Genomic DNA, 26,625 nt, shown 5'->3' on the forward strand with positions numbered 1-26,625 from the left:
AAAGGAAAGAAAGCCCAAATAAGTAAAACTGTTGAAGCATAGACCGTTCCAAAGACAAGCTATTCTGTGTGATAGTTTTTCCGAGCATTAGGAAAAAAATTAAAATTGGGAAAAAGAGGCGTTGGTAGCACACACCTTTAATCCCAGCACTCAGGAGGCAGAGGCAGGTGGATCTCTGTGAGTTAGAGCCAAGATTTTGTTACACTGGGTCACTTTTTAAATGTAAATTAATTCTTTGAAGGACACTTCCAATCACTGTGGTAAAAGGGAAACCAGTAACACCTGTCACATGGAGACACAGCCACACAGCATAGAGATGAAAACAGCTAGGTGTGGTGGTACACACCTTTAATTCAAGCACTCAGAGGCAGAGGCAAGCTGATTGCTGTGAGTTCAATCAAGACCAGCCTGGTCTATATCATGAGACCATGTCTAAAACTCAGCAGTGGTGATGGCGGTGGCAGCGGCGGCGGCGGGTGAAAATGAAACAAGAACACAATGGAGTTAGGTTCTAGGGGCTGGCGTATAACCCAGCCACAGAGTACTGGCCTAGCATCCAAGTGTCCATGCCCTGGACTTCATCTCCAGAATCAAAAAGAAAGCAAAATAAGTGAATCCAAACTTGATGCTATTGCTAGTTAAGTTTTTGACCCTTGACAGATCCAAAAGCTAGGTTAAAGACACAGAGACAGATTTGTGAATGCAGTTCAGGTGCAGAGTACTGGGGCCCTGGGTTCTATCCGCAACTCACAGCCCGGACTGGACTTTCTCCTTGACGCAATACAAAGAATGAAAATGCACGCCTTCCTCTTCTGGCAATATGGTGGATTTGCCTGAAAGATGTTCCTGCTTCAGGACCTTGGGAAAACAGCCACAAATGTTTTTCTGTGTATTGTTAGCTTGGAAGAAAATAAGAACAATGTCCAAGGACAGTGCAGAACAGAAGGGGCACACGGAATTGACAGCGGTTTGGAAGCGGTCAGCCGGCATGGCAGTAGAGGGGACTAAGCACCCTGGGATCCTCAAGCCAAGCGGTGAGCTCCTGTCAGGGTGAAAGCAAATGCTGAGGCTCTTCTCTTAAGCCCTGGCTCTGATGACAGCTCAAGTGTGCCCTGGCATAGTGACAGTATCTCTCTCATCAGAAAAGACAGAATAAGTCTTCCAGGAAGAAAGCCTCCTGATGAGAATTTTCTAGAACCCTACTGATTGTGTTCAACCAACATAAGCTCCCAATAAAGAATCCCCAAATATGCAGAGAAAGGATTGTCCTAGCAGGAACCCCAGAAGTAACAAATGACAGCTTTAGAATTTCATGACTTCCAACTCAGAGACTTTAAGAATATGAAGTATTGAGTACGTAACATTTATAGAAAATGTCATAAAAAAAAAAAAACCTAGACAGCAAGCCATTGAAGAGAACTCTTAAAAACTGTGATAAGGATGGTGGCTTCTGGCAGGGGTGAGGGTGGGGAAGAACTCAGTTCTCTTTCAGGGCCTGGCCACGGGGAGTTTGACCATGCTCCTGTGAGATATGGGCAACACAAATTTAACCTGTTTTTCTTTCTTTCTTCCTTTTCTTTTTTTGAGGTGGGGAGGTCACAAGGGTGGAGAGGCACACGTGGGAGGACTGGGAAATGGGTGTAATCGGGGTTCCCAAATAATCAATAAAAATGTTACTAAAATTAAAATAACAAAAATCAAATGAATGGAGAGCAAGAGCCCATAAAAACCGACAGGGCAGCCAGAGGAAGGAACAAAACAAAACACAACTTTTAGAGGGCAGGTGGGATTGCTCCGTGGATAGAGGAGCTTGTCCAAATGCACAAGGAAGGAGAGAACTGATACACACACGCACACACATGCACACACACCCCATACATACCAATACACACACACACACATACCATACACACCACACACATATATCATACACACCACACACACACACACAGACCATACACACACACCACACACAGACCATACACACACACCACACACAGACCATACATACACACCACACATACACACCACACTCACACACATACACATGCATGCACACACCACACATCACAGACACACACACATACACCACACACACACATCCCATACACACCACATACACACACACATGCCATACACGCCACACACACATATCATACACACACACCCCTATACATACAACATACACACACACCATACACACATGCGTGCACACACCACACACAGACTATACACACCACACATACACACCACACTCACACACATACACATGCATGCACACACCACACACCACAGAGACACACACACATACACCAACACACACACACCACACACACATACACCATACACAAACCACAGACACACACGCACACCACACACACTACACACCACACACACACACACACACACACACACACACACACACACACCACACACTACACGAATATAAATAATGACAGAACATTTTTTAAAGTTTAGAAAAGAAAACTAGAATTCTTGTAACAATAGCTGTGTTTAGTAACAGACTGGAGAGAAGCCTGACCGTGGTGGTGAGTGCCAATAACCCAGCACTTAGGAGGCTGCGGCATGAGGGTCTCAAGCCAGCCTTGGCTATTATGGTTTGACTCGGAAACATCCCCCAGAAACTGTCCTGGTGTGAACAGTGGATTGTTAACTGGTGGCAGTTTGGGAAGGTTGTGGACTCCTTAGGTGGTGGAGTTCAACTAGAGAAGCAGGGTCTGGCCCTGAAAGGTTTCTTAGTTTTGTTTTGTTTTTTTTTGTTTGTTTGTTTTTGGTTTTTCAAGACAGGGTTTCTCTGTGTAACAGCTCTGGTTGTCCTGGCACTCGCTCTGTAGACCAAGCTGGCCTCAAACTCACAGAGATCCGTCTGCCTCTGCCTCCCGAGTGCTGGGATTGAAGGCGTGGGCCACCACCTCCAGCTTGGGCTTTGTTTTACCTAGAAACATTTTCTAGCAATTTCTAAATGTTACATACCCACTGTGCACACTTTATAATCCTTATGGATTTGGGGCAGTGGTGGCACACGCCTTTAATCCCAGTACTCCGGAGGCAGAGGCAGGCGGATCTCTGTGAGTTCAAGACCAACCTGGTCTACAAGAGCTCTTTCCAAGACAGGCTCCAAAGCCACAGAGAAACCCTGTCTCGAAAAACCAAAGGAAAAAAAAAATCCTTGCAGATGCTTTTTGGCTGTGGCAGCTATCTTCCTGTAATGTAACAAAACAACAAATGCATACCGAGCACCCCCCAGCCCCTCCCCTCCCGCTCCCCTCCCCGCCCCCCTGCTCCCCCTCCCACTCTATGCTCTCTAGACCCTTTAGAAAACATGGAGTTATTCCTTTGGCTACAGATACGTGAGACAAGAGGGCTCATGTTAGAGATGTCAGGGGAATGCACACTGTTCAAAAAGATGTCAGGGGAATGCACACTGTTCAAAAAGGAACACCCCATAAATGCCACCAAGGCAAGCTTGGAGGAGTCTACAGTGTCACTCAGCATGCTGATGGCACTGTAAACAAGCAAGTTAATTCTTCTTGCCAGGAGAATTAATGTGCAGATTGAGCATGTTAAGGCCTCTAAGAACTGAGGCAGCTTCCATAAATGGAAGGGGAAAAACAAAAAACAAAAAAAAGTCAAGGAGAAAGCATCTGAGTTGGGCTGAAGTGCCAGCCGGCTTCTCACAGAGGAACAGCCTTTGTGACAAGGAAAGAAGCCTGAGCAGCTGCAGCCCATTGCCTGTGAATTCACGGCTCAGCGCACAAAAACAACCCTTCAGATCCTCAGCACTGCAAACACTGGGTGTGGCATCCACCTGGGATCCCCACACCCACTTGGGAAGTAGAGGCAGGAGGGTCAGAAGTTCAAGGTCATCCTCTGCAATAATGAGCTTGAAGCCAGGCTGGCCTAGGCTGGCCTAAGTTAGAACGTGTCTCAAAGATGGACAGATGGACAGACAGACAGACAGACAGACAGACAGACAGACAGACAGACAGACAGACTGCTTCATCACAAGTTTAATAGTTGAAAAGATGGAACTCCCAGCCTGGGCACGTATCACAGCTTAGTCAGGTTCAAGTCCTCCTGTACATCAGCAGTCCATCATGGATGTCAGGAGCTGCCTGCTTCTCTGACCACTTTCACTTGTGAGGAGCTGTACTCAGTAAAAAGGTAGTGGTATCCTGACCTATGTATATGAGCCCCTGAGTTGGATTCTCAGTATGAGCACATGCACAGACACACACACACACACACACACACACACACACACACACACACGCACACACACCTCTATATATATAGACATCCCACTATAGTATAAATATGGACACTTCAAAATGATCTCTTTCAAATGCATCCAAGATAATTGTTAAAAAAAATCATAGCAATATGATACCTCTCCTTGTCCATTTAAAATCTTTTGATTTTTTTGTGATGAAAAAATCTTACATTGATGATGCTAGTATAGATCTAGAGAGCATGTGTAAAATTGAAATGAATATTTGTAATAGTCCAAGCTAAAATGTTATAGATGTATTATTATACAGTTAATACACAATCATGTAAACATTGACAATTATAATCAAGAAAATAAAATAATACCAATAATATTAGGACTAGGAGTGCTCGCAGTTGAATGTTTGCCTTGAATGCACAAAGCCCCCAGTTCCATTTACTGCACCACACTAGGTGAGACAGTACATACTTGGAATCCCAGCACTCCAGATCAGGAGACTGGAGGATCAGGAGTTCAAGGTCACCCTCTGCTGCAAAGTGAATTTGAGGCTACCCTGGACTATACCAGACCCTGTCTCAAAATATAAATAAACAATTCACAGCCTGGATTGCACTTGTTGCTCTTCCAGGGGAACAAAATTCAGTTCCCAGCCCTTCCTTTGAACAGCTTACAACCACCTCTGACACCAGCTTCAGGGGATCTGGTGCCCTATTCTGGCCTCTGGGCACCAGCTGAAGGGACCAGCTCCCCATTTCAGCAGCCATAACAGCCGAACACATGCTTGTCTGACCTTGTCTTGGTCCCTAGGAGGTCAGATGCCTGCCTCGTGACAAGGAACCAATCAGAAGTTAGCTGGTGGCACTATGCTTTACGGCTCTGGGTGTGCTTTACAGACAAGTGCACAGCAATGATGCACAGAGCATAGTAACCACTCTGGGAGGGCCTATGGGCCATAACAACCAGTTGACCAATCAACACAGGGCAACCCTCCAAGCCTGGAGGCACACCGATCCTGAGCCTGTGCGTACCCCTAGACACTATCCTTATGCTGCCCTATAAGATGTCTATGCAGACGCTTCGAGCTGTCTTTCCTAGCCATCCTCCATGGTGGATTGATGGAAGGCCCAAGCTAACATGGGGTTAGCTTGTTAAACAACTGCAATAAAGCCTCTTGCTGTTTGCATCAAGTTTCTGCCTCCGCATGGTGATTGGGGTGGCCGAGGTCCTGGGCTGACATCCTGGAGGCCTGAGCTTCTGGGGATCTTTCAAGCACAGATGTCACACCACACACACACACACACACACACACACACACACACACACACACACACCTAAAAATAGAGTACAATTAATAATACTAATAAACTAATAAATAATTAATCAAGATAGACCAGACAGAGGGTTAGATCCATTGTGTAATGGTCAGCACTCTGAACTCCAATAATGTGGCCGGAAGAGGGCCTCAGGTGCTCAGGAACTTGAGTTATAGACCATTATGAGCCACCATGTGGGAACCAAACCCAGATCTTCTAGAAGAGCAGCCAGTGCTCTTCACTATTGGGCCCTTTCTCCAGCCCCTAGTCACACATCTGTGGAAGTCTTGTTCTCATTAGGAGAATAAGGTAGAAGTCACTGTTTCTGTACATTTTTAACTTGTGAGGAGCTATGCCAGCTGAAGAATGCTGCAGGCTGTGGACACAGGCTAATGTTAAGCAGTTGAATAACATGCACAGGCTCAGGGCTCAAGCCCAAGAACTCAGAGGGGGAAAAGAAAAGAATATTGAAATGGAAGGAGTCTTACCTCATGTCTTTGATCTCTATTTATCAAAGGCGCATATTTATTAGAGATTGCATGGTATAAGTCACTGAATGGTCACTTCAGATGACAATTAGACTTTTGACAATTATTCTTCCGGGTTTTATTATCTTTACTTTTGTTTGAGTGTTTTGCTTGCACATTCATCTGGGCACCGTGTGCATGCAGGGTTCGTGGAGGCCAGGAGAGGGTACCAGATCCCCTGAGACTGGAGTTACAGACGGTTTGTGAGCTCTCAATTGGATGCTGGGATTGAACCCAGGTCCTCTGGAAAAAAAATGACCAGTGCTCCTAATCACTGAGCTACCCTGGAACTCACTCTGTGGACAAGGCTGGCCTTGAACTCAGAGATCCACCTGCCTCTGCCTCCCAAGTGCTGGGATTAAAGGTTGCATTGCCACCACCACCTGGCACCCTTTGTTTTCATTAAGATACATTACTAAGTCATGCGCTGTTTTCAGTTTCCAGGAGGCATACTCCAGGCCAGCAAAATGGCTCAGTGTGTGAAGGTTCTTGTCAGCAAGCCTGACAGTCTGAGGTGGGAATTCCCAGAATCCACAGGGAAGGAGAGAACCAACCCCCTCAAATGGTCTTCTAACTCCACATGTGGGTCATGGCACATGCATGCAGGTAAAAAAAAAAGTAATTTTAAAAATTAAAACATACAGAGAAAGGTATTCCCAAGAATTATTAAGAATTAGTAACTGTTCTTCGGCTTAGAACATTTTAACCAGATGGTCTTAGCCCATAAGTTGGTTTGATCTCCCCACCCACTTTCCACTTAGTTACCCATTAAGCCATAGATTCTGTTCAATGAAACAGTAGGAAGTTTCTCTTCCTAACACTCTGCTGGCAAAGTAATCTTCCTTACCAAGTGGACTGATAGATCAGACTGTCCCCTTGTCAGTCTGTCTTCACTTCCTGTCCAACATGGCATGCTACATCTCTTCTGAGCCTTTCCACAAGACAGACGGGTTAGGTGGAACAGCACTGCGTGCTTGCTCCTGTGGAGCCACGCTGCTCCACCCTTTCCTGGCCTCTTGTCATCCTTTCTGCTTTGGCCACCAGGGTGCTAGCACGGGTCATCAGAGTCCAGAGCCAAGATACAGAAGAGGCCAAGACACAAAGTGAAAATTAAAGTCACTCTTGCCATTCTTGCATTAAGAATAACCCAACCTTGGTAAAAAGTGTCTGTTTCAAAGCCTAATTTCACACTCAGCAGGGACATCTACTTGCCAAGAAACACACACACACACACACACCCAGCCAATGGAGGCTGTTGGGACACTGTGTTCCCTCAGCCCAAGAAAGCTTTAGGGAAATGGACTTTAGTCAAGGGCTGTGTCTGGTGATGGCTTTCTTAACTTACCATCAGAATCCCAAGGTTGTATGTGACCTGCAAAAAGAGAAGGACTCAAGGCTGTGCTGGTGTGCACATGCGGTTCAGGTGCCTGTGTGTGCAGCCGTGTGTGTGCATGCACACCTGTGTGGTGTACGTGTATGCTATGTAGTGAGTGTGTGTGCACTCCTGTGTGTGAGTGTCTACATACCTGTGTGGTGAGTGTGTGTGTGGCCATGTGGCATGAATGTGTGCTATAAGCAGTGCATGAGGTGCCTGTCTCTGTGTGTGTGTGCATGCCTGTGTTGTGTGTGTGGTGCTTGTATGTGTGTGTGGTCTGACTCTCTGTGCACATCTGGGTTGTGTGTGTGTGTGTGTGGTGTGTATGTCTATGGCTCTCCCTGTGCACACCTGTGTTGTGAGTATCTGTGTGGTATGTGTGGTGCCTGTGTGTGGTGTGTGTTTCTCTGTGTGTGCATACCTGTGTGGTGTGTATGTGGTGTGCATGTCTGTAATATGTGTATCTCTGTGTGTGTATGTTGTGTGAGTGTCTGTGTTTTATGTGTATCTGTGTGTGTTTTTGTGTGATATGTGTGTATTCGCCTGTGTGTGTGGTGTGTGTGTGTGTGTGTGTGTGTGTGTGTGTGTGTGTGTGTGGTGTATGTTTTGGGCGCTCCTTGTTACAAAATCACCAGGATTCCATCCAGAGGCCCCACCCTGACAGACACTTCTGCACTGCCTTCCAAAGGACCCACCTCTGAATGATACAATCCACTCGTTTATCCTCTCAACACCTTCCAGAGGAGATTCATGTTCAACACAGGAATCATTTGGGGACAATTTCCAAACCACAGCACACAACAACCTTTCAAATTGTACTTTAGATGCCCTGAGTGGGATCTGCAATGCCTGGGGCCACTCTTCATCCTAGGATTAATCATAGCTGAGGGCTTTGTGCTTCCATAGCTGAGTCCAGAGAAAAAGAACAGGAAGTAGATACACGTTAGAAAAGAGAGTGTGGATTAGTGGAGACTCTAAAACAGATGACCTTGACTTCTCCCTGCCTGTGAACACCTTTAGGGGGCTGATGCTCCTCTAGGGATTTGGTACCCAACACTCCATTGATGCATTTCTTATTACTTCTATTATTGCTTTATATTATTATTTTTGCTTATCTTTTCTGTTTCTGACCCCATCATCTGTTTCTTTGAAACACAAGAGGCTCAGAAATAGGAACCTGAAAGTCTGGCCCCCTGGCATGTCCCGGGAGCCCAGTACACTGCTGCACACACACTCTGCACCAGGGAAGGAAAACAGAAAAAAAATCACTTAAATAACATTTCCCAGAAGACTCCTGGTGCTTCATGATCGTCTCCAGTAAACACACTGGGGCTGTGCAAAGCAAGGAGAGGCCTTGCTCACTTTGCAGCCTGAAGGCAGCTGGATAGCAAGGACCCTGCTCACACAACGCTCTTTTCTCCCTGCTTTATTAACTTCTAAGCCTTTTCCTGTTTGCCTGTCATGGCCAAGCCCACCTCTTGGCAGACAGTGAGTCTGAGTGCTTGAATCAGATTCCTGAGCAGTGATTAAAACAGATTTGGGCCCTTAACAAAGGAGGTTCTAAAACAACAACAGCGGGGGTCAGGCAAGAAAGACTGTGTGTGCTCTGGGGAGGGCCCTCCAGGGTGGGATGAGGTCTGTGATACCAGCACTCAGCTGTCCTTGTGACAGACAGCTGCTGGCAGAACCAAGCCTTCAGTATGCAGTTGCTCCTCCAAGGGGGACATCCTTGGGGACACAGAGTCGAGCCGTGTTCATTTTCACAAGTGCCCTTTCCACCCAGAGAAACAAAGATTCCAAGCGTGAAGTCTCTCCCTTTCCAGAGAGCAGTGGAGTAAACAGTAGCCCCGCTGCTCCCCAGCCTGTCCCAGTGCTCTCCCAACCTCACACACCCAGACACATTCCCTCAGCAGAGCTTAAGTCTTCACCTCACACCAACAGGAGCCTTCTCTGATTTAGCTCTGCACTGTGACAAACGTCTGCCTCCCCAGCGCTTGTCTGTCCATTGGAACTCAGCTTTGGCTCTGTGTGGCTGTGAACACCCATCATCCCAGGATTGGGAAGGCTAAAGCAAGCAAAGCGGAAGCTCCAGACTAGAATGAGATTTTTTTTTTTTATTTCTCAAAGCAAAAAACCACAAACTTAGTATTCACCTTCACAAAGCGAACCCAGCCTGACTGGCTTCCAACCTACTCCAGTGACTCTTTCCACCCAAATCATCAGAGACCTCTGAATTCAAAGTGGATTCAGACAAGCTCTCCTTTCAGTTGGGGGAAGGTAGTGTGTAAACAAACATGAGTTGCTACGACAACAACCATCAACAGTCAAGGGAGTCTTTGCATTTCTTTAGTGCCCCCGAGAAGCCAGCCTGGGACCTTGAATCTCTAAGATTGGGGGCGGGGGTCTCTCTCACCTTCTCTTCAGCCGCTCTGTTCACCTCACTGGCCAGAGAGGCATGTGTGACGCCCATGAAATGTGTCCCACCTCGAGGATCAAGGGCTTCCAAGGAGCGTGAACAGCACAGAGATCCGTTGATCTGGATTTGAATAATTTCCTTGTCATCCCAAGCAGATACCAAACTCTTTTAGTAGATCATAGAAAGACTCCACACAATACCTCATTCCTTGTTTTATGACAGCCACGGGGACCCACCTCAGTCACCAAAGACTGTTCCTGAAGACTCACCACAGGGTTGGAGAAGTAACGTGGATGGGAGGGGGCTTGTCTAGCAAGCAGGAGGCCTGAATTCACTCTCCAGTACCAGATAAAACTGGGTGTGGTATGCAGTGTTAGTATTTCCAGCACTTGGGAGGTGAATAAAGGAAGATCATGAATTCAAGGCTAACCTTGTCCACATTTGTGAGTTCAAGACTGCCTGGGCTACATGGAACTCTGCCTTCCTAAAAGAAAACACACCTCCAAAGTGAACGACTTCACTGTGTGAATAAAATGTGATCAATCACCCCTTCCTCACCCTGATGGACTCTGTTCTTCTGGAACTGTAAGTTAAAATAAGTCCTTTTGGCTGTGGTGTTTTATCACAGCAACAGCAGGGTAGCTAATACAGACGGTTGGGATGGGCTGAAGAATCAAAGGTTTCAGGGTTATAATTTGGGTCATCCTGACTTCACCTCCCAAAGTGCTGGATTTACAGGTGTGCACCTGTAAACCAGTTTCTTAGGTGCTGGGAATCGAACCTGGGGCTTTGTGTATTCTAGACAAGCACTCTACCTGCTGAGCTTGAGCCCAACAAGGTCAAGTTTTTATCCCTAGCATTTTAACTCTCTGTCTCCCTACAGAGCATTCCTAGGATGGAAACAAAGGCACAGGGATTGGGAGTGCTACCACACCATTGCTGGGGGACAAAAGTAACTTTAGTGCAGGGTGCTGATGGGGCATGTGTACTGGCAGGGGCGGAGGTCCACCCAGGTAGGGTTTCTAAGTTCAAAAGCCTAGGTTAAAGGCTCAAAGGTGGTACTCAATAGGTGATGTGTAAGAAGGATACCATGGCACTCCTTCACAAAATGCCAAGGTCATGAAAGACAAAGAAAGGCTCAGTGTTCTGGAATCTTCTAAAGACATGACAGCAATATGGACCAGGGACAAAACAAAAACAATGTTTAATTTTTTATTTGTTTAGACATGGGATCTTGTTACCTTGACCAAGCTGATCTTGAAGGGACCAGTGACATCCCCTCACCCCCCCACCCCCGCTTAAGCAGTCATTACAGGCTGCAGAAAAGGCATGTAGGCCTCTGACTCAGCACATGCTGGGCCTGCCCTAGTGACTTGGAGGTCAGATACCCTCCTCATGGCAAGGAACCAATAAAAAGCTAACTGGCAGGACTCTGGATGTACCTTACTTGGCTCTGGAGAGTGCTGTAAAAATTGCACAAGTGCAGAGCATAGCAACCACCCTGGGAGGGCCTATAGGCCATAACAACCAGTTGACCAATCAACACAGGACAGGCTGCCCAAGTCTGGAAGCACACCAATCTTGAGACTCTTGCTAACCCCTAGGCACTCCCCTTAGGTTGCCCTGTAAGTTCCCTGCCTTGTGGTTCCCCCAGTCTTTCTCCAGTTATCCGCTGCCACGGACAGACAAAAGACCCAAGTTAATGGGGTTAGCTCGTTAAACAATAAAAGACTCTTTGCTTTTGCATCGGAATGGGTCTCTTGATGATTTTGGGGGTTCAGAATTTGGGCACAACAATCTCAAATTCTTTGGCTCAAGTGATCTTCCTGTTTCAGACTCCTGAGTAGCTGGGACTTGAGGTGACCACCACCACGACAGGCATGCTAAGGATCAAACACAGGCTTTTCTCCATGCCAGGCAAATGCTGACCACCAAGCTACATCCCCAGCCAAAAGCAGTGTTTTAAGGTTACCTTTCTTAAGTGAGATCATTCTGCTGTGGCTATGAAGGACGTCTTTGATTCTAGGAATTTGCAAGCAAGAATTAAGAACTATAGGACATAATATCTCCATGACTCTCCCAATGATTCAGAAATACATCAGTGCCCTAACTACAAGTAAAAGCCGACACTAGGGGAATAAGGCAAAATAGAAGCAGTAAACGTAGAGAAAGGGTATTTGGGGATTCTGAAATTGTTCCTTCAAATTCTTTCTTTTTTGTGAGGATTTTTTATTTTCTTTATTTAGGGTTTTTGGGTTTGTTTTGTTTTGTTTTTTGAGACAGGGTTTCTTTGTATAGTCCTGGCTGTTATGGAACTCACTATGTAGACCAGGCTGGCCTCGGATTCAGAGATCTAGCTGCCTCTGCCTCCCGATGGTTATTAAAGGCATGCAACACCACAGCTAGGTTCAAACTCCCTCCCTCCCTCCCACCCTCCATCTCCCACTCCCCAGCCCACCCTGCTCCCTCTTCTCTTTGAGACAGGGTCTCCTCCTATTCACTATGTAGCTGAGAATGGCCTTGAGCTCCTGATCCTCCTGCTTTCTCTTTATAAGCACGAGGAAGGCAGGCATGAGCTACCACACACATCCAGTTTAAGCAGCAGTGGGACTGAAACCCAGGGCTTTGTACATGCTAAGCAAGCACATCCCCCTACAAGCCACAACGCCTGCCCTCTCCTCCCCTTTCTTCCCCTCTCCTCTCTTTTGTGGTGCTGAGGACTGAACCCAGGATCTTACACATCTTAAGCAAGCCCAAACTTTATCATCATGACAGAAGAAAAAGCTGAGAGGCTGAATATGTAGCTCAATGGAATAACATTTGCCTGCTATGAGGCCCAGAGTTCAATCCATGGCACCAAATAAATAATTAATAGATAAATAAATAAAATAAAGGAAAAAGAAACATGAAAAGAGTCTTGTATCAAGATTATCAGCACATATGTATTAAAATCCACAGATAAAATTCTACACAACTTCTAATGGTTAGTTTTACCAAATCATATAGTAAAACATTTTTGCAATCATAGCCATTATTCACCATATTTGTTTTTTAAATTCCTTTTTGTGTGTGTCAGTGTATTGCCTGAAGGTATGTCTGTGTATTGCGTGTGTGCAGTGTCTGCAGAGATCAATGTTATGTGGAAGCTTCACCCCAGCCCCTGGCAGCCATATACCCAAAGAGTCTGGGATGTTTTGGTGGAAATTCCGCCCAAGCCCCCTTCCTATCTCCCTCCAAACCCTGCTGCATCTCAGAAAGCCCACCAAGTAATGACCCCTCCCCCAGAGATGCTCAAGACCACTCCCACAGGGTATTTAAACTGTGTCCCCTAGAATAGATTCGTGGTTTTTCTGGTCTCCCATTCCGGTCTCCTCTCTGGGGGCTGGAAAGCCATCCGGGAGTGTTGTATCCATTAAAGGTGGGCTTTTTCTAATTTGGTTTGATTTGGTCTGATTTGGATTGCTGTATCGTCAGACAGGCTTATCCAGGTCTAGAAACTTCAATAAGAAGAGGGCATCAGCTCCTCTGGGACTGTGAGCTGCCATTGGAGGCTGGGAAACGGAGCCTAGGTCCGTCCCCTGGAAGAGCAGCAAATAATCTTACCTGATGAGCCATCCCTCCCTTTGAACCCTATTTCTTTTTATGAAATGCCTAAGACATCTTGTTCAATGACTCCCCTGGATCCATGTGTTCAACTAACCTCAGATTAATACTTAGAGAGCTGAGCATAGTGGTGCACACCTTTAATCCCTGCGTAAGGGAGACAGAAGCAGGCAGATCTCCAGGATGTCAGGGCCAGACTGGTCTCCATAGGAAGTTCCAGGCTGGTCAGAGCTCCAGTGAGACTCTGTCTCAAAAAGGATTGGGTATTGAACTTATACAGACATTTTCCTCTTTCCCTTCCCCTCTAAACAATATATTACAGTAGCTAGTTATTAACGCATAGTATTGGCGTCATATTAGTTATAAGTCCATATAATACCTGCAAATACAGCCCTCCCTTGTTTCACATGCAGTACAATGACTGCACCTTAAGTAAGTGCGGTCCCAGCAGGGAATTGCAACTCCACAGCTACCAGCAGCGGTTCAGCCGCAGAGCTGTAGCCAGTCAGGAATTCTGTTCCCTCAGGTACCTGCTCTATCACAGCCACTAAAGGAAGGAAACCTTATCCAAATCTCTACCCTATAGAACTCAAGATCCAAAGGTGGAGGTGAAATCCTGCTAGCTCAAAGAGGCTGAATAACAAGTAGCTCACCTTCTCTCCTTGCTCACATCTCTCTGCCCCCACCCGGGGGTGGGGGGTGGGGGGCATCTTCTCTTTAGCCCCCACTAAAGAACCCTGGCTACACATGGTTCCTCCCTACCACTTCCTGTCAGCTAGTTGTTGACTGGGCCTCCTGACTTTCACCCTATTAATTTTTTTTTACTAGTTCAAATTAGGAACAAGCTTGCTTCACATGTCAATCCCTTCTCCCTCTCCCTCCCCTCCCCCCAACATCCCACCTGCCCTTAGCCATCATCCCCCCTCCACTCCCCAGGCAGGGTAGGGCCCTCAAAAGGGGCTCCCCAAAGTCTACCACATCATCCTGGGCCAGGCCTAGGCCCTTCCCCATGTGTCCACACCCTATTCATTTTATTTAATCAAACAAATGTATCATGTCTTTGCATCATTAACAAAAGCAGCAGAAACAAATGTGATACACCTTAAAATAATATTCCACAACAAACCCCATTGTCCATAGGGACTTGAGTATCTTCCGGTTATAGCATCCCTGGAACCCACCTCCACACACACCGAAGGACGACTGTGCTTATCCAACTCTGTGATGGCAAATAGGTACCCAGCTTTTCAAAATTTCTTTGGGGAGTTTGAAAGTGAAACTGTTGTGCAAGCCCACAGGAATGGAGGCATGAGATGACTTTGACAGCAGGAGGAGCAGTTGGCATCAGGGAGATCTCACAGAAGCAATGGGCTCTCTGGCACTTAGAGGACAGTGGGTTAGAATTCAAGCCAGTTCCCACTCATGGAACAGCAGAAGTTGACTTCCTGGCTGGGGTCTCAGTGTAGAGTACCAGTTCAAGGGTGGAACTGGGAATAAATCCAGTTCCCCAGGAGTGGGCAGGCTCAGGTGAAGGACAGCCAAGAAGAGAGAATGACCCCCATGCTTAACTTGGTTCTCGGTGACTATCCATGCCCTAGGTCAGAGAAACTAGTTCCCATAGAGCCATTTTAACAACTTCTGCTCCAGACACCAGTGTTTGGTGACTGAGTTTCCTGGTGGACACAAATAGAGGAGGAAAGAGACTGAGAACTCAGCAGGGCCTGGTAGATGCAGCCAGCATCAGGATCAGGTACTAGCTGGATGCAGAGCTCTCTGGAATGGGAATGACACCCGTTTTAAGAATGCAGACGCAGATGCTGGCCAGGCTGTGGTAGTACAGGCCTTTAATCCCAGCCCTTGGGAGACAGGAGCAGGTGGATCTCTGTGAGTTTGAGGCCAACCTGGTCTACAGAGCAAGTTCCAGGACTGGTTCCATAGCTATTGAGAAACCCTATTTTGAAAAACCAACACACACACACACATGCAAGGGATCACAGAGATGCTTTATGTCCTTGGACAGTCCGTTGAAGGAGTTTCAGTCCCAGAACTCTGTCTCCCCAGGCAGCCTGCAAAAGTTCAGCCGAATTGTACAAATATTAACACCCATATTGTTCTAGAAATGTTGAACTTAATTTTTTTCCATTTGTACAGGGGTGATGCACTGTATTAAATATGTAAGGTCTTAAAAAAAATGAAGAAGGGATTTTGAGAGCCCATCCCATGTGAAGGGATGCTCTCTTGACCTGAACACATGAGGAAGGGCCTAGGCCTGGCCCAGGATGATGTGGTAGACATTGGGGAGCCCCTTTTGAGGGCCTTACCCTGCCTGGGGAGTGGAGGGGGGATGGCTAGGGGCAGGTGGGACGTTGGGGGGAGGGGAAGGAGAGGGAGAAGGGATTGACATGTGAAGCAAGCTTGTTCCTAATTTGAACTAATAAAATAAAATAAAAATTTAAAAAAAATGAAGTGTTCATAGGTGTGTGGATTTGTGTTCAATTTGAGTCCACTGATGAACGTGTCTATTTTTGTGCCAATAGTGTGTGATTTTTATTACTATAACTCTGTAGTACAATCTGATGTGGGGGATGGTGATGTCTTCAGCAGTTCTTTTATTTTTCAGCAATTTTTGGAAACTTTCCTGCATTATTTGTGTTTCTTTAAGAAGTTGAAATTTGTGTGTTGTCATTCATGCTGGAGCAGACGTTGGTGATGCAGCTGTCTGTAGGTCATTTCTGTTCTTGGAATTAACCCTTTATCTGTATTACTGTAAATAACGCCAATGAAACTTGTTAATTCACCAAAAAAAAAAAAAAAGTTCAGCCGACTCCTCTCCAGGATGGGCAGAGACCCCAAAGAATGCATCCAAGCACCAGAGACCTAACACCAACCTCTAGCATCCCCCAGGACAAAGGGTCCCATGCTGGCTGTGTCATCTCAGCTTCTTCTATCTTACTTAAAACTCAGCATTAGCAATAGGCTCCAGACCTATCAGCCACAGAGAGACTCACACCCTCCTTCCCCATTCATTTCTGTGGGACTTGATGAGTTTTGTGGTTTGATCTGAAGAGTGGTTCTCAACGTGGGACCCCAGCTTTCCTTTTAATGAGTAACTCTGGAGTGACCGGAATGATCTGTGTGTTAGGCAGCCCTCCAGGTGAATCAGTGCTAAGCCATTTTCCTTGAATACTGTGAGCCTAGATCAAAGGTCACTGGACCGTCAGATGAGATTGAAAGGTAAGATTTGCAAACAGTAGGTCTGTGAGCCTTATCTCAAGGCAGGCGCCTGTCCACCTTTTGTTTATTTAGGTTTCACACAGCTGTGTCACAAGTGGGAAGGATCCCTCTGCACTGCACGTAGTCAGGCCTGTCCCTGTGGTCCCCTGCCTTGTCACATGTAGTCCCCTGCTACTCTGAGCTGGATTTCACCTTTGAGGCTTTACTGGCTCTGTATCACTCCTGGGCATCATTCTGCCCAGGGTCAAGGCATCTTTAACTTGCTGTTTGCTTTGTTGTGGGATTGTAACTGCCTCCCCCGACCCCTGTTCTTTAGTGACCCTTCTTGGGGCCAGCCACACACCTGGTTATTCAGAAGGACAACATGCAGAACCATTGCAGACTTCTGCAGTCCTGTGTCCTCTCTCCAGTCCCCTCCTTGTCCCCAGGCCCCCAACAGGATTCTGTTTCCACTTATGTCCTCCTCCTCCATTCTCTATGTGAAGGCAGGGGACCAGCCTTCTGCAGCCTAGAGGCATCCCTAGACGCATCCCTAGGACATGGTGAGAGAGGAGCAGGGGATGGATTTATTTCCTGGGTTCTCCATCTGCCCCTAAGATTCCCTCTCTATAAGCTGTGTGTTAATGTTTCAGTTGCCACGATGGAGGCCATTGGCCTCTGTTACGTGCCTAAGAGGCCACACAGGCCATGTGCGTGGCACCCAGTCTACCACACGCGTTACTCATGCAGCAGAAATGATGCTGCAACACCAATCCAGCAGGGTTCTCTTTCTCACTTCCCGAGTCCACTTCATTCCTATCTTGTAGCCCCAGGACAAGCCACTGTCCCTTGAGCAATCCCTAGAGATGTGAAAACCTCCTGGCTGCCCAGTTACACCTGCCGCTGCTGGGTGGGCAGCCTCACTCTCACCATGCTGCTGGATACAGAAGTGCTGCTAAAGGGCACAGCTTGCTAACTGTCCCTGTGAGCAAGTTTTCCAGGGACACTTGTTTGAACTAGCATTTCCCCAAAAGGTCTTATTAATTAGTGAGTGGGGTGGAAGCTGAGTCTGAGCTTTTTATTTTTTTCTTTTCCTTCTTTTCCTTTTTCCCTTCCTTCCTTCCTTCCTTCTTTCTTTCTTTCTTTTTTTTTTTTTTTGAGACAGGGTTTCTCTGTGTAGCTTCTTGCCTGTCCTGGAACTCACTCTCTAGACCAGGCTGGCCTGGAACTCAGAGATCTGTTTGCCTCTGCCTCCTACTGGGTGTCTGCTGTTAAAATAATCTTGGCTCAGGAGATAAAAGGGCTTGCCTGGCAACCTGATTTGAACTTTAGAACTCATGTAAAGGTAGGAGAGAGCTGACTCCACAGAGCTGTCCTCTGACTGCACACATATTCCATGCCATGGGTGCCCACACACATCATGTACACACATGCCTGCGCGCTCACGCGCACGCACGCAGGCACGCACGCACGCACGCACGCGCGCACACACCGTAATTTTAAAAATCTATTCTTGCAATTCTTAAGATGAAGTCTGTTTGGAACCCAGGTCAAAGATGAAACAACCCATTTACACCACCATTGGGACACTTTGAGGACATTCACATTTAAGTTCTGTTTTTCATTTATTTTCATTTTTTTTACATTGTGTGTGTGAGAGAGAGAAGAGAGAGACAGACACACACACACACACACACACACACACACAGAGAGAGAGAGAGAGAGAGAGAGAGAGAGAGAGAGAGAGAGAGTGCTGTCTGGGCAGAGGCACCATTCTGGGGTCAGTTTTTTCTTTTCTCCATTGTGGGTCACCAGATTTGGTGACTGAGCCATCTCTGGAGCTATCTTCAGATGCTTTTGTTGAATGGAATTTATGGCATCTGGCATGGCGCCAAGACCACCTCCCCAATCCTGTTCTTAAATTCCAACAGGTTAGAAGGCAATGAAGAAGAGTTCTCTTGCTGATACCCACTCCCTGAGACCAAGGAGAGATTGTTTAAACAAGAAAGGGAGATTACTGGCTAAACCCTGAGATTACATGGATGAGCTGGAGGAACTCGTAACCAGATGACACAGCTGCTACCTCTCCAGGTGAAGCCACAATGTCCCCAGTATCAGGAGGCGTCATGTGCTCTGCCTTTCAAAGTCAATAGGGCCAAGCACCCTACCAGGCCAGGTGGCCCACCTAGACCAGTACCCCTCGGAGACAAATATCCACAAAGCCAAGCACTGGTGGCCAGTTGTGTGTGTGTTGGGGGGAGGGGGGTGTGGTGGACAGGTACTACCAGCCACACATCCAAGTGCCTTACTTGAAGGCTCAACTAATTAACACGAACCGCCTCTGACCCACCCAAACGACCATCATTGTTTTTCTCAAAACATCAGACTCAGTATTTACAAAAAAGCTAAAAATCCAATGTGTGGTTCTAAAACCAAAGAAGCCATATAGGCCACCGTGTGAGCCTCTCTTTAGCCCAGTAAAAAAGAAAACGTAGGTTTAGTGCTTTCCCCTTCAAAACAGAATAACAAACATAGTAGAAAAATAAATAAAATTGCAAAGCAGTCAAAAGCTTTTTTGGGGCGGGGGGGGGGGGGGGCTGGGCTGGGCTGGGCCCCAGTGGCTGAGGCGCTGTAACTTTAAACCTGGCCTGAGGTCATCTTGTGATGCTGGCCAAACAGAGTCCGGGGGGCGGTCCTAGATCTCTGGGCTGGGACCACCTGATGCCCACCCGCTCCCGCCCCGGTCGGGAGACATAAATGCTGACTGCGCGGAGAAGTTGCCAGCTGCCGAGTTTGTGTGCCCGCTACGGCAAGCCCAGGAAGCCCGGCACTCTCCGGCGCTGCGACTCTTGCTCACCGCCTTCCAGCCTTCGGCCGAGTTCTTCCCGGCTGGGTTTGTAGTTGCGAAGCCCTTTTCAGCTTTCCACAACCACAAAAACCTGCTGCTGAGGCTCCCGAGAGATCAAGATGTGGACGGCGCCAGCGTTGTTCTGGGTTTTGGGGAGCGCGTGGTTGTGGCACTTTGCGCAGGGAGGTAAGCGCCCCTGCATGAGTGGCTACCGGCACTTGCTGTTGGGGATGGAGGGAGGCGGGGGACGCCTGGGATCTGAGAGTACCCAGGAGAGAGCTGGGGCAGCTTAGATGAGGCCAAGTCCCCGGAACGGCCAGTGAGTTTGTCGGGAGTACTCTGGAACCACAGGTGGTGGGGGTGCAGAATGTGTCGTGTCCCGTGTCCTGCCCCTCCCCGACCCCCCTCCCGCCGCGCGCTAATGACATAGGGTGGGATGGTGACTGGACTGGCCCAAAGAACAATGTATTAGAGTAATGAAGAAGAGAGGAACAGGCAGGAGGACATAGATTGGAAGTAGGGGTCCCATCCTTGGGGACAGACCTGAAGAGGCCTAGCTAATTAGGATGAACAACTTGGGGAACAGTGGGGAAACCCTAAGGCTGCCTCTTCCTAGCAGCCTTGTCTTCTCTGCCTCCTTCCTACTTGTTTCCCAGGACTGGGAATGGACGGAGCCCCGGGCATCCAGCATGCTGAAGCTGTACCTCCTAACCTGGAGGACTGCTATGAGCATTGAGGTGTGTGTTTGAAGTCATGTATTGAACTTGGCCAAGGACTCAATGGCGGAATTAGCGTTAGTAAAAGACCACTGGAGCCTAAATGTTGGCAGAGTCCTTTCCTTGCGTGCATGATACTCTGGGTTTCATGCCCGGCATAGTTAGTGATGTTCACCTGTGTCTTCTCAGCATGGGGGAAACGGAGTCAGGAGAATGAGAGTTTTTAAAACCAGCCTGGGCTTCCGGATTGTACCCACCCTATTTTATTTCTTGCCCTGAGGTTTTAGTTGTGTCTGTTTCCCTGGTGGAATCTAAGCTCTAACCTTGATCCAAAACATCACCTGACAGTAGCAGGTGCTCACTGAATACCCACTGAAGCCTCCTCAGCAAACTAGTGGTCTTCAGAGATGGAGCACAGCCCTTCCTGGTGAGGGAAGTGGCCTAGCCTCGGCTTCTATAATTCTCCACAGACAACACCTACCTTAGGGAAATTATACAGCATGCACTGGGTGGGGCTGTCTGCGCAAAGACTCGAAGCTACTCTTTATGGGGCCCTGGGCTATTCCTGGCAGCCCTTTCTTTGAAGCTTCTCCTTGCACTGCGATATATACAGTTCTGTATTTCAGTTCTATTTCCCGTTTGGCGAGACAATGTGTGCAAATGACACAACTTTTCACTCACCCGAACCACATCCGAGGAAAGCCAGAGGCTGGCTAACACCCTCCCAGGCAAGGGTAGGCTGCGACTCTCTAAAGCCAGCCCCCAAGGTGCTCCTAAAATGTAACTGCTGTTCCGTTTTGTTTAGAAAAAGTCATCATTGTGCTATGCTAGAAACTGTATGGCTAAAGAAAGAGGCCTTGTAAAGAAAGGGGTGGCCAAAGGGACAGCCATGTGGCTGGTTGTCTGCAGGCTGTTCTGCTGCAAGACCGAGGCCTGCAGGGTTTTTGTCTGAGAATAATGAATATGGATGAGTAGCTCCATTGAGCTGAGCTGTTATTGGGGAGCCAGACTGGAGGTGATTGTGTGTGCTAATTCTTCTATTAGGGTCATGTGCCGTTCTGATTTACTATTATAATCCAACTCCCTTTGCCATCTCTAAGGCGGTAGTGGATCCTAAAGAGGCCTGTTGTCCTCACATCTGTCGTCTTCCTCAGTTGCCAGGCTCCACCCTCACTCTGAACTTTCATCCAAAGCCTGTACCGCAGGGCCTGTCCGGTAGACAATTAATTTTTGTAAGATTCTGAAAGCTGCTGCTTGCCGCTAACCCATGAGTGCTCTTCCGGGGCCAGTCCAAACAGGATTAATCATGTAGTAAAGAAATTATCCTGTGATTTCCCTGAAGTTCTTGCCAGTTTTGGGGGCCCTGGAATCCTCCCGGCTTGCGAAGGGTTTATGTGGCAGAGGCCTTGAATAAAGTTGGTTCTTCAAGGGAAGCTTGGGCTTCTGACCCCAGGCTGAGTTCAGATGAGGAAAGCACATACATAACATGTGTCCGGCAGCAGTAGGCTGGGTGTGCCCATGGCCACTAACTCAAAGCTGGCACGGATAGAGACCCAAATCTTGGCATGACTGAGTATGGTCCTACCTAGTGGGCAGGACACCACTTTGTGGCATTCCCATCCCCCACAACATTCTAGGAATGTCACCAGACTGCCTCCTTTAATCCCCAACAACGCCTGTAAATTATACACTATTATCTCAGAAGCTGCCAGAACCAGGATGCAAAAGCAAAGTCAAGCTCTTCACCACTGCTGATCTAAAAAAAAAAAAAAAAAAGGCTGAACTTGACACCAAAGGTGGAACCATTTTCAGTCCCTTAAACACAAATACAAACTCTCTAAATTTCCTTCAGTTATACACTCCTCACACTAGAATCAGTGCATAAAAATAATTGCCTGAACTCATCCTGCATGCAGGTGCTAAATACCTCCCAAGAGGGTGTGGCAGGTTACTGGGTGCAGAAAAGCTGAGAGTGCTCTGCCATCCTCGAAACCGAGAATGAACCTGTGCTCCGGATTGCACGGGCTTATCTGAATTTTTGTCATAGTTCTGGCTTCTGAGAGCAAGCATTCCAGGTTACAACTTGTGGAAGTATTTCGGGGGAGGCTGAGGAGGGAGCAAAATCAAATACCAATCTTTCCTGGAAACCTGCAGAGGCTCCCATCCCATCCCATCATCCCATCATTCAAGGAAACACTGCTGTCCTGAAACCCCTCAGGGAAGAAGCCAATGGAATCATGTTAGTAGAGGGCCCATGATTGTGAGGGGTTAAGATACTCCTTAAAAAATAATTTATTTAACTTTATTTTATGTGCATTGATGTGAGATCTCCTGGAACTGGAGTTATAGACAATTGTGAGCTGCCATGTGGGTGCTGGGAATTGAACTCAGGACCTCTGGAAGAACAGCCAGTGCTTTTAACCACAGAGCCACTGGCCAGCCCTGGTTAAGCTTTAAGAGCTGATGAGGTTGCGCCTAGGATTATCGTGGGGACCACAGCAGAGAAAGCTCCCCTTCTCCCCTTGCCTGCGGTCCTCAGGGATTTCTTAGTAGATTCCCTGAAGAGTGTGTGTGTGTGTGTGTGTGTGTGTGTGTGTGTGTGTGTATGTGTGTGAGTGTGAGTGTGAAGGTGTGTATGTGTGTGTGTGTGTGTGTGTGTGTGAAGGTGTGTGTGAAGGTGTGTGTGTGTGTGAAGGTGTGTGTGTGTGTGTGAAGGTGTGTGTGTATGTGTGTGTGTGAGTGTGTGTGTGTTGTGAAGGTGTGTGTGTGTGTAGGTGTGTGTAGGTGTAGGTGTGTGTGTGTGTGTGTGAAGGTGTGTGTGTGTGTGTGTGTGTGTGTGTGTGTGTGAGTGTGTGTGTGTGAGTGTGTGTGTGTGTTGTGAAGGTGTGTGTGTGTGTGTGTAGGTGTGTGTAGGTGTAGGTGTGTGTGTGTGTGTGTGTGTGAAGGTGTGTGTGTGTGTGTGTGTGTGTGTGTGTGTGTGTGTGTGTAGGTCAGATCTGCCGAAATTACTCTCCACCATATGTTTTGAGACACTGTCTCATTGAACCTGGAGTTCACCAATTGCTAGACTTACTGGGCAGTGGCTCTCGGGACCTGGTGGCTTCTACCTTGCCAGTGTTGAGGTAAGAGATGCACACCTTGTAACCCTGCTTTTTGTGTAAGTCGGGGTTGGAACTCAGATCCTCATGTTTGCATGGAGAACACTTTACGGGGTGAGCCATCTCTCCATCCCCTGGAATGTTCTGGGAAAGGAAAGTGATTAGGCTTTTCACCCAAGATCTAATACACGATAGAGCCAGGTTAGGAAACAATTGGCATTCTGCCAAGTTCTTCCAGGGCAGGAAATAGAGGTGGCTGCTTCCTCCCACATGTCTAACCACAGCGCCTGGCTGTCCGTCATCCCAGCCCATTCATGGCCAGCCAGGTGATGGGAAACTCTTGAACATCAACGGAAAGAGTAGATAGAGCAGGGTTAGAGAGACAGCTGGGCGGGTGAACTGCTTGCTGTGTCAACGTGAAAACCTGAGTTTGGTTCTCACAACCCTTGTAAAAAAGCTGGGTAGCAGCAAGGATTTGTAATACCAGTGCTAGGAGTGCAAGAAACAGCGGATCCCTGAGGCTCTCTAGCCTGTCAGTCTAGTCCAGTCCACAAGTGCCAGGCCATTGAGACACCCTGTCTCAAAAAATAAAAACAAAAACCCCTGAGGTTATCACTTGACTACACACACACACACACACACACACACACACACACACACACACACACACGAGTAGATGGGTATGTCTGTATTGTGCCTGGTCCAGTGTCTGTGTCTCAAAGAACAGTTTGTATTTGGAGATGAGTCAGGCTAAGTTCAGAGGAAGACTTTCAGCCTTGGCCAGCTGGTCACTTACTTGGAGAAACAGAAGACAAACATTGTTGAGGCAAGGCGGAACGGATGCCGTTTCAAGAACAAAAACATATGAAGAGGACAGTTGCCTTCCCAGATGAAGATGAGCTCGTGACTTCTATCCAGAGGGACAGACATTGCAGAAATGCCCGGAAAGGTATGGGCAGGTCAATCCACGTCACACCAGGGCTCTGAGAGCCTCTGTTAAATTGGCAGGGTACAGGGGAATGCCAATAGCGTTGAGTACAGTTGGAGGCCAGGGAAGGGGGGTGCAAAATGTGTAAACAGTACTGACAAGATCAGGGTATTTCCCAGAGTCCATCGTTGTGTTTCCATCAGAGATAATAAAACACAGCAAACAAACAAAGCTGGGAGCCAGAGCAGAATGCCCTACCGGAGGGAGAGAGGACTTAGTTTGCCTGGGATCTCTAGAAAGGGAGAGACAAGGAACACTGTTTGTTGCCATGAAAGCAGCCCTGCCCAAGGAATTTGCTTACTTGACAAGTATTTATTGAGCTCTTGCTGTGTGTTCAGGCATTGGAGCATGGTGTTGTCCTGCTTTGAGCTCCTACAGCGCTGTCCTATTTGGCAGCCTTGGGGATCTGACCTCAGTTTGGGTGGGTCCCTGAGAATCACAGATCTTTATTCCCTAAGGCTGGCAACACATTCCATCCAATGTGTTTGTTCTACAGAAGACTACACATCCAGGAACCATTTTTTCACTTAAGAAGGGCAATGCCACAGGTAGCAGATATGTACATAAAGTATGTGTGTGTGAGTGTGTGTGTATTGTGTGTGTGTGTGAGTGTGTGTGTGTGTGAGTGTGTGTGTGTGAGTGTGGAGAGAGAGAGGGAGATGAAAATCTTTATACTGTTATCCTTGTTTTTCTTTTAAGATTTGCTTTTATTTTTTAAAACTATGTGTACGCATATGTGTCTGTGTGCACATGATTGCAGGTGCCCAGAGAGGAATCAGATCCCTTAAGAGATGGAGTTCCTGAGAATTGTGAGCAATACAAAGTGGGTGATTTGGAAGTATGGTTTGAGCTCTGAACCACTAAGCTATCTTTCCAGCCTCTACCTGGTTTCCTTGAGACATGCTCTCTCATTGTCAAGTACATCAGGCTGGGTGGCCAGCAAGCCCCAGGGAGCCATCTGGTCTCTTCCTCCTCAGAACTAGGATAAAAGTCACACACCACCACGCACATTTATTTACTTATTGGCATGGTTCTGGGGCTCCAAATGAGCTTTCCGTATGTGGTGGTTTGGATAAGAATGGCCCTGTTTGGCCCATAGTTGGTGGAATTATTTGGGAAGGATTAGGAGGCATGGTGGTGTTGGAAGAGGTGTGCCACAGGGTTGGGGTGGAATTTGAGGTTTCAAAGTCACACCATTCCCAGTCTCTGTCTGTCTTTTTCTCTCTTTGCCTCTCTTCTACTTGAGGATAAGACCTAAGCTCTCAGCTGTCGCTCATTGCTGCCTGTCTACTGACATGTTCTCTGCCGTGTGGGTCACGAGCTCACCCTCTGAACTGTAAGCCCGAAACAAATGCTTTCTTCTCTAAGTTGCCCTGCTCGTGGTGTCTCTTCACAGCAATAGAAAAGTACTAAGATACCATGCTTGCAAGGTAAGTACTTTCCTGACTGGACCTTCTCCCCTCACTCCTGTGTCCGTTTTTAGTGACCTTTGCTTCCTGGCATCGTATAAGATCAACTCATGGAAAGCAGTGAGACTGTGACTCCACAGTAAGATTAAATGTGAAGCTGCAAAGCCACACACTAGATTCCAAATGGGGGAGGGGCTAATAGCAATGACCACTTTATCCATTTGCTGAGCTGGAGTGTGTCAGCCACTCACAAGCCCTGTTTCAGTCCTCACAGAACGACTACAAGGGATGAACTATTTACTTCTTGCAGATAGATGAGTTAAGAGGCTCATCCCGGTTCACACACACAGCCAGTAAGCGGCAACAATGAGCTCAAACTCAAGTGCTGGAGTATACCAAGAGTACACATTCTGGGCACATACATCGCTGGCCACTTAGCTAAGTGGCCACCAGTGCTTGGAGTTGGTATCCCTGAAGATATCCAGAAAAGTAAGCCGTGTGATCCCTCCAAGGCTTCTATGGCAGCAACACCATCTGTTACTGTTACACTCACAAGTTGTTTTTAATTCATTCTGTTTGTTACGTACATGATTTTAATTATGTAACTGATGTTAAGAGTACTATGCTGGGTAGCTTTTATTGTCAACTTGACACAACTAAGAGTCATCTGGGAAGAAAGAGGGGAAGCCTGAGTTACACAATTGCCCAGGATTGCCCAATCCATGGGACATTGTGATAATTGATGAGGGTAGGCCCTGCCCACTGTGGGCAACACCATAACCTGGGGAGGTGGTCTTGAGCTGTATAAAAAAATATCTGGCTAAGTATGAGCCAGAGAGCAAGCCCATAATGGTGTTCCTCTGGGCT

At 47.3% G+C, this 26,625-nt stretch overlaps 1 protein-coding gene across 2 annotated transcripts in view; it reads left to right on the forward strand.

Moving 5' to 3' along the window:
• Positions 1-19,401: 19,401 nt before the first annotated feature.
• Pdpn (podoplanin) overlaps positions 19,402-26,625 on the forward strand; it is a 36,945-nt gene continuing 29,721 nt past the window's right edge. The window contains exon 1 of one of the 2 annotated variants that reach the window (XM_027399975.2): positions 19,402-19,733. In XM_027399975.2, coding sequence (XP_027255776.1) covers positions 19,667-19,733 — 67 coding nt within the window. In that variant the 5' untranslated portion in view covers positions 19,402-19,666. The remainder of the gene's footprint in view (positions 19,734-26,625) is intronic. The other variant, XM_027399973.2, reaches the window with a different exon arrangement.

Source organism: Cricetulus griseus, chromosome 2 (assembly GCF_003668045.3).
Source record: "Cricetulus griseus strain 17A/GY chromosome 2, alternate assembly CriGri-PICRH-1.0, whole genome shotgun sequence".
Lineage (NCBI taxonomy): Eukaryota > Metazoa > Chordata > Mammalia > Rodentia > Cricetidae > Cricetulus > Cricetulus griseus.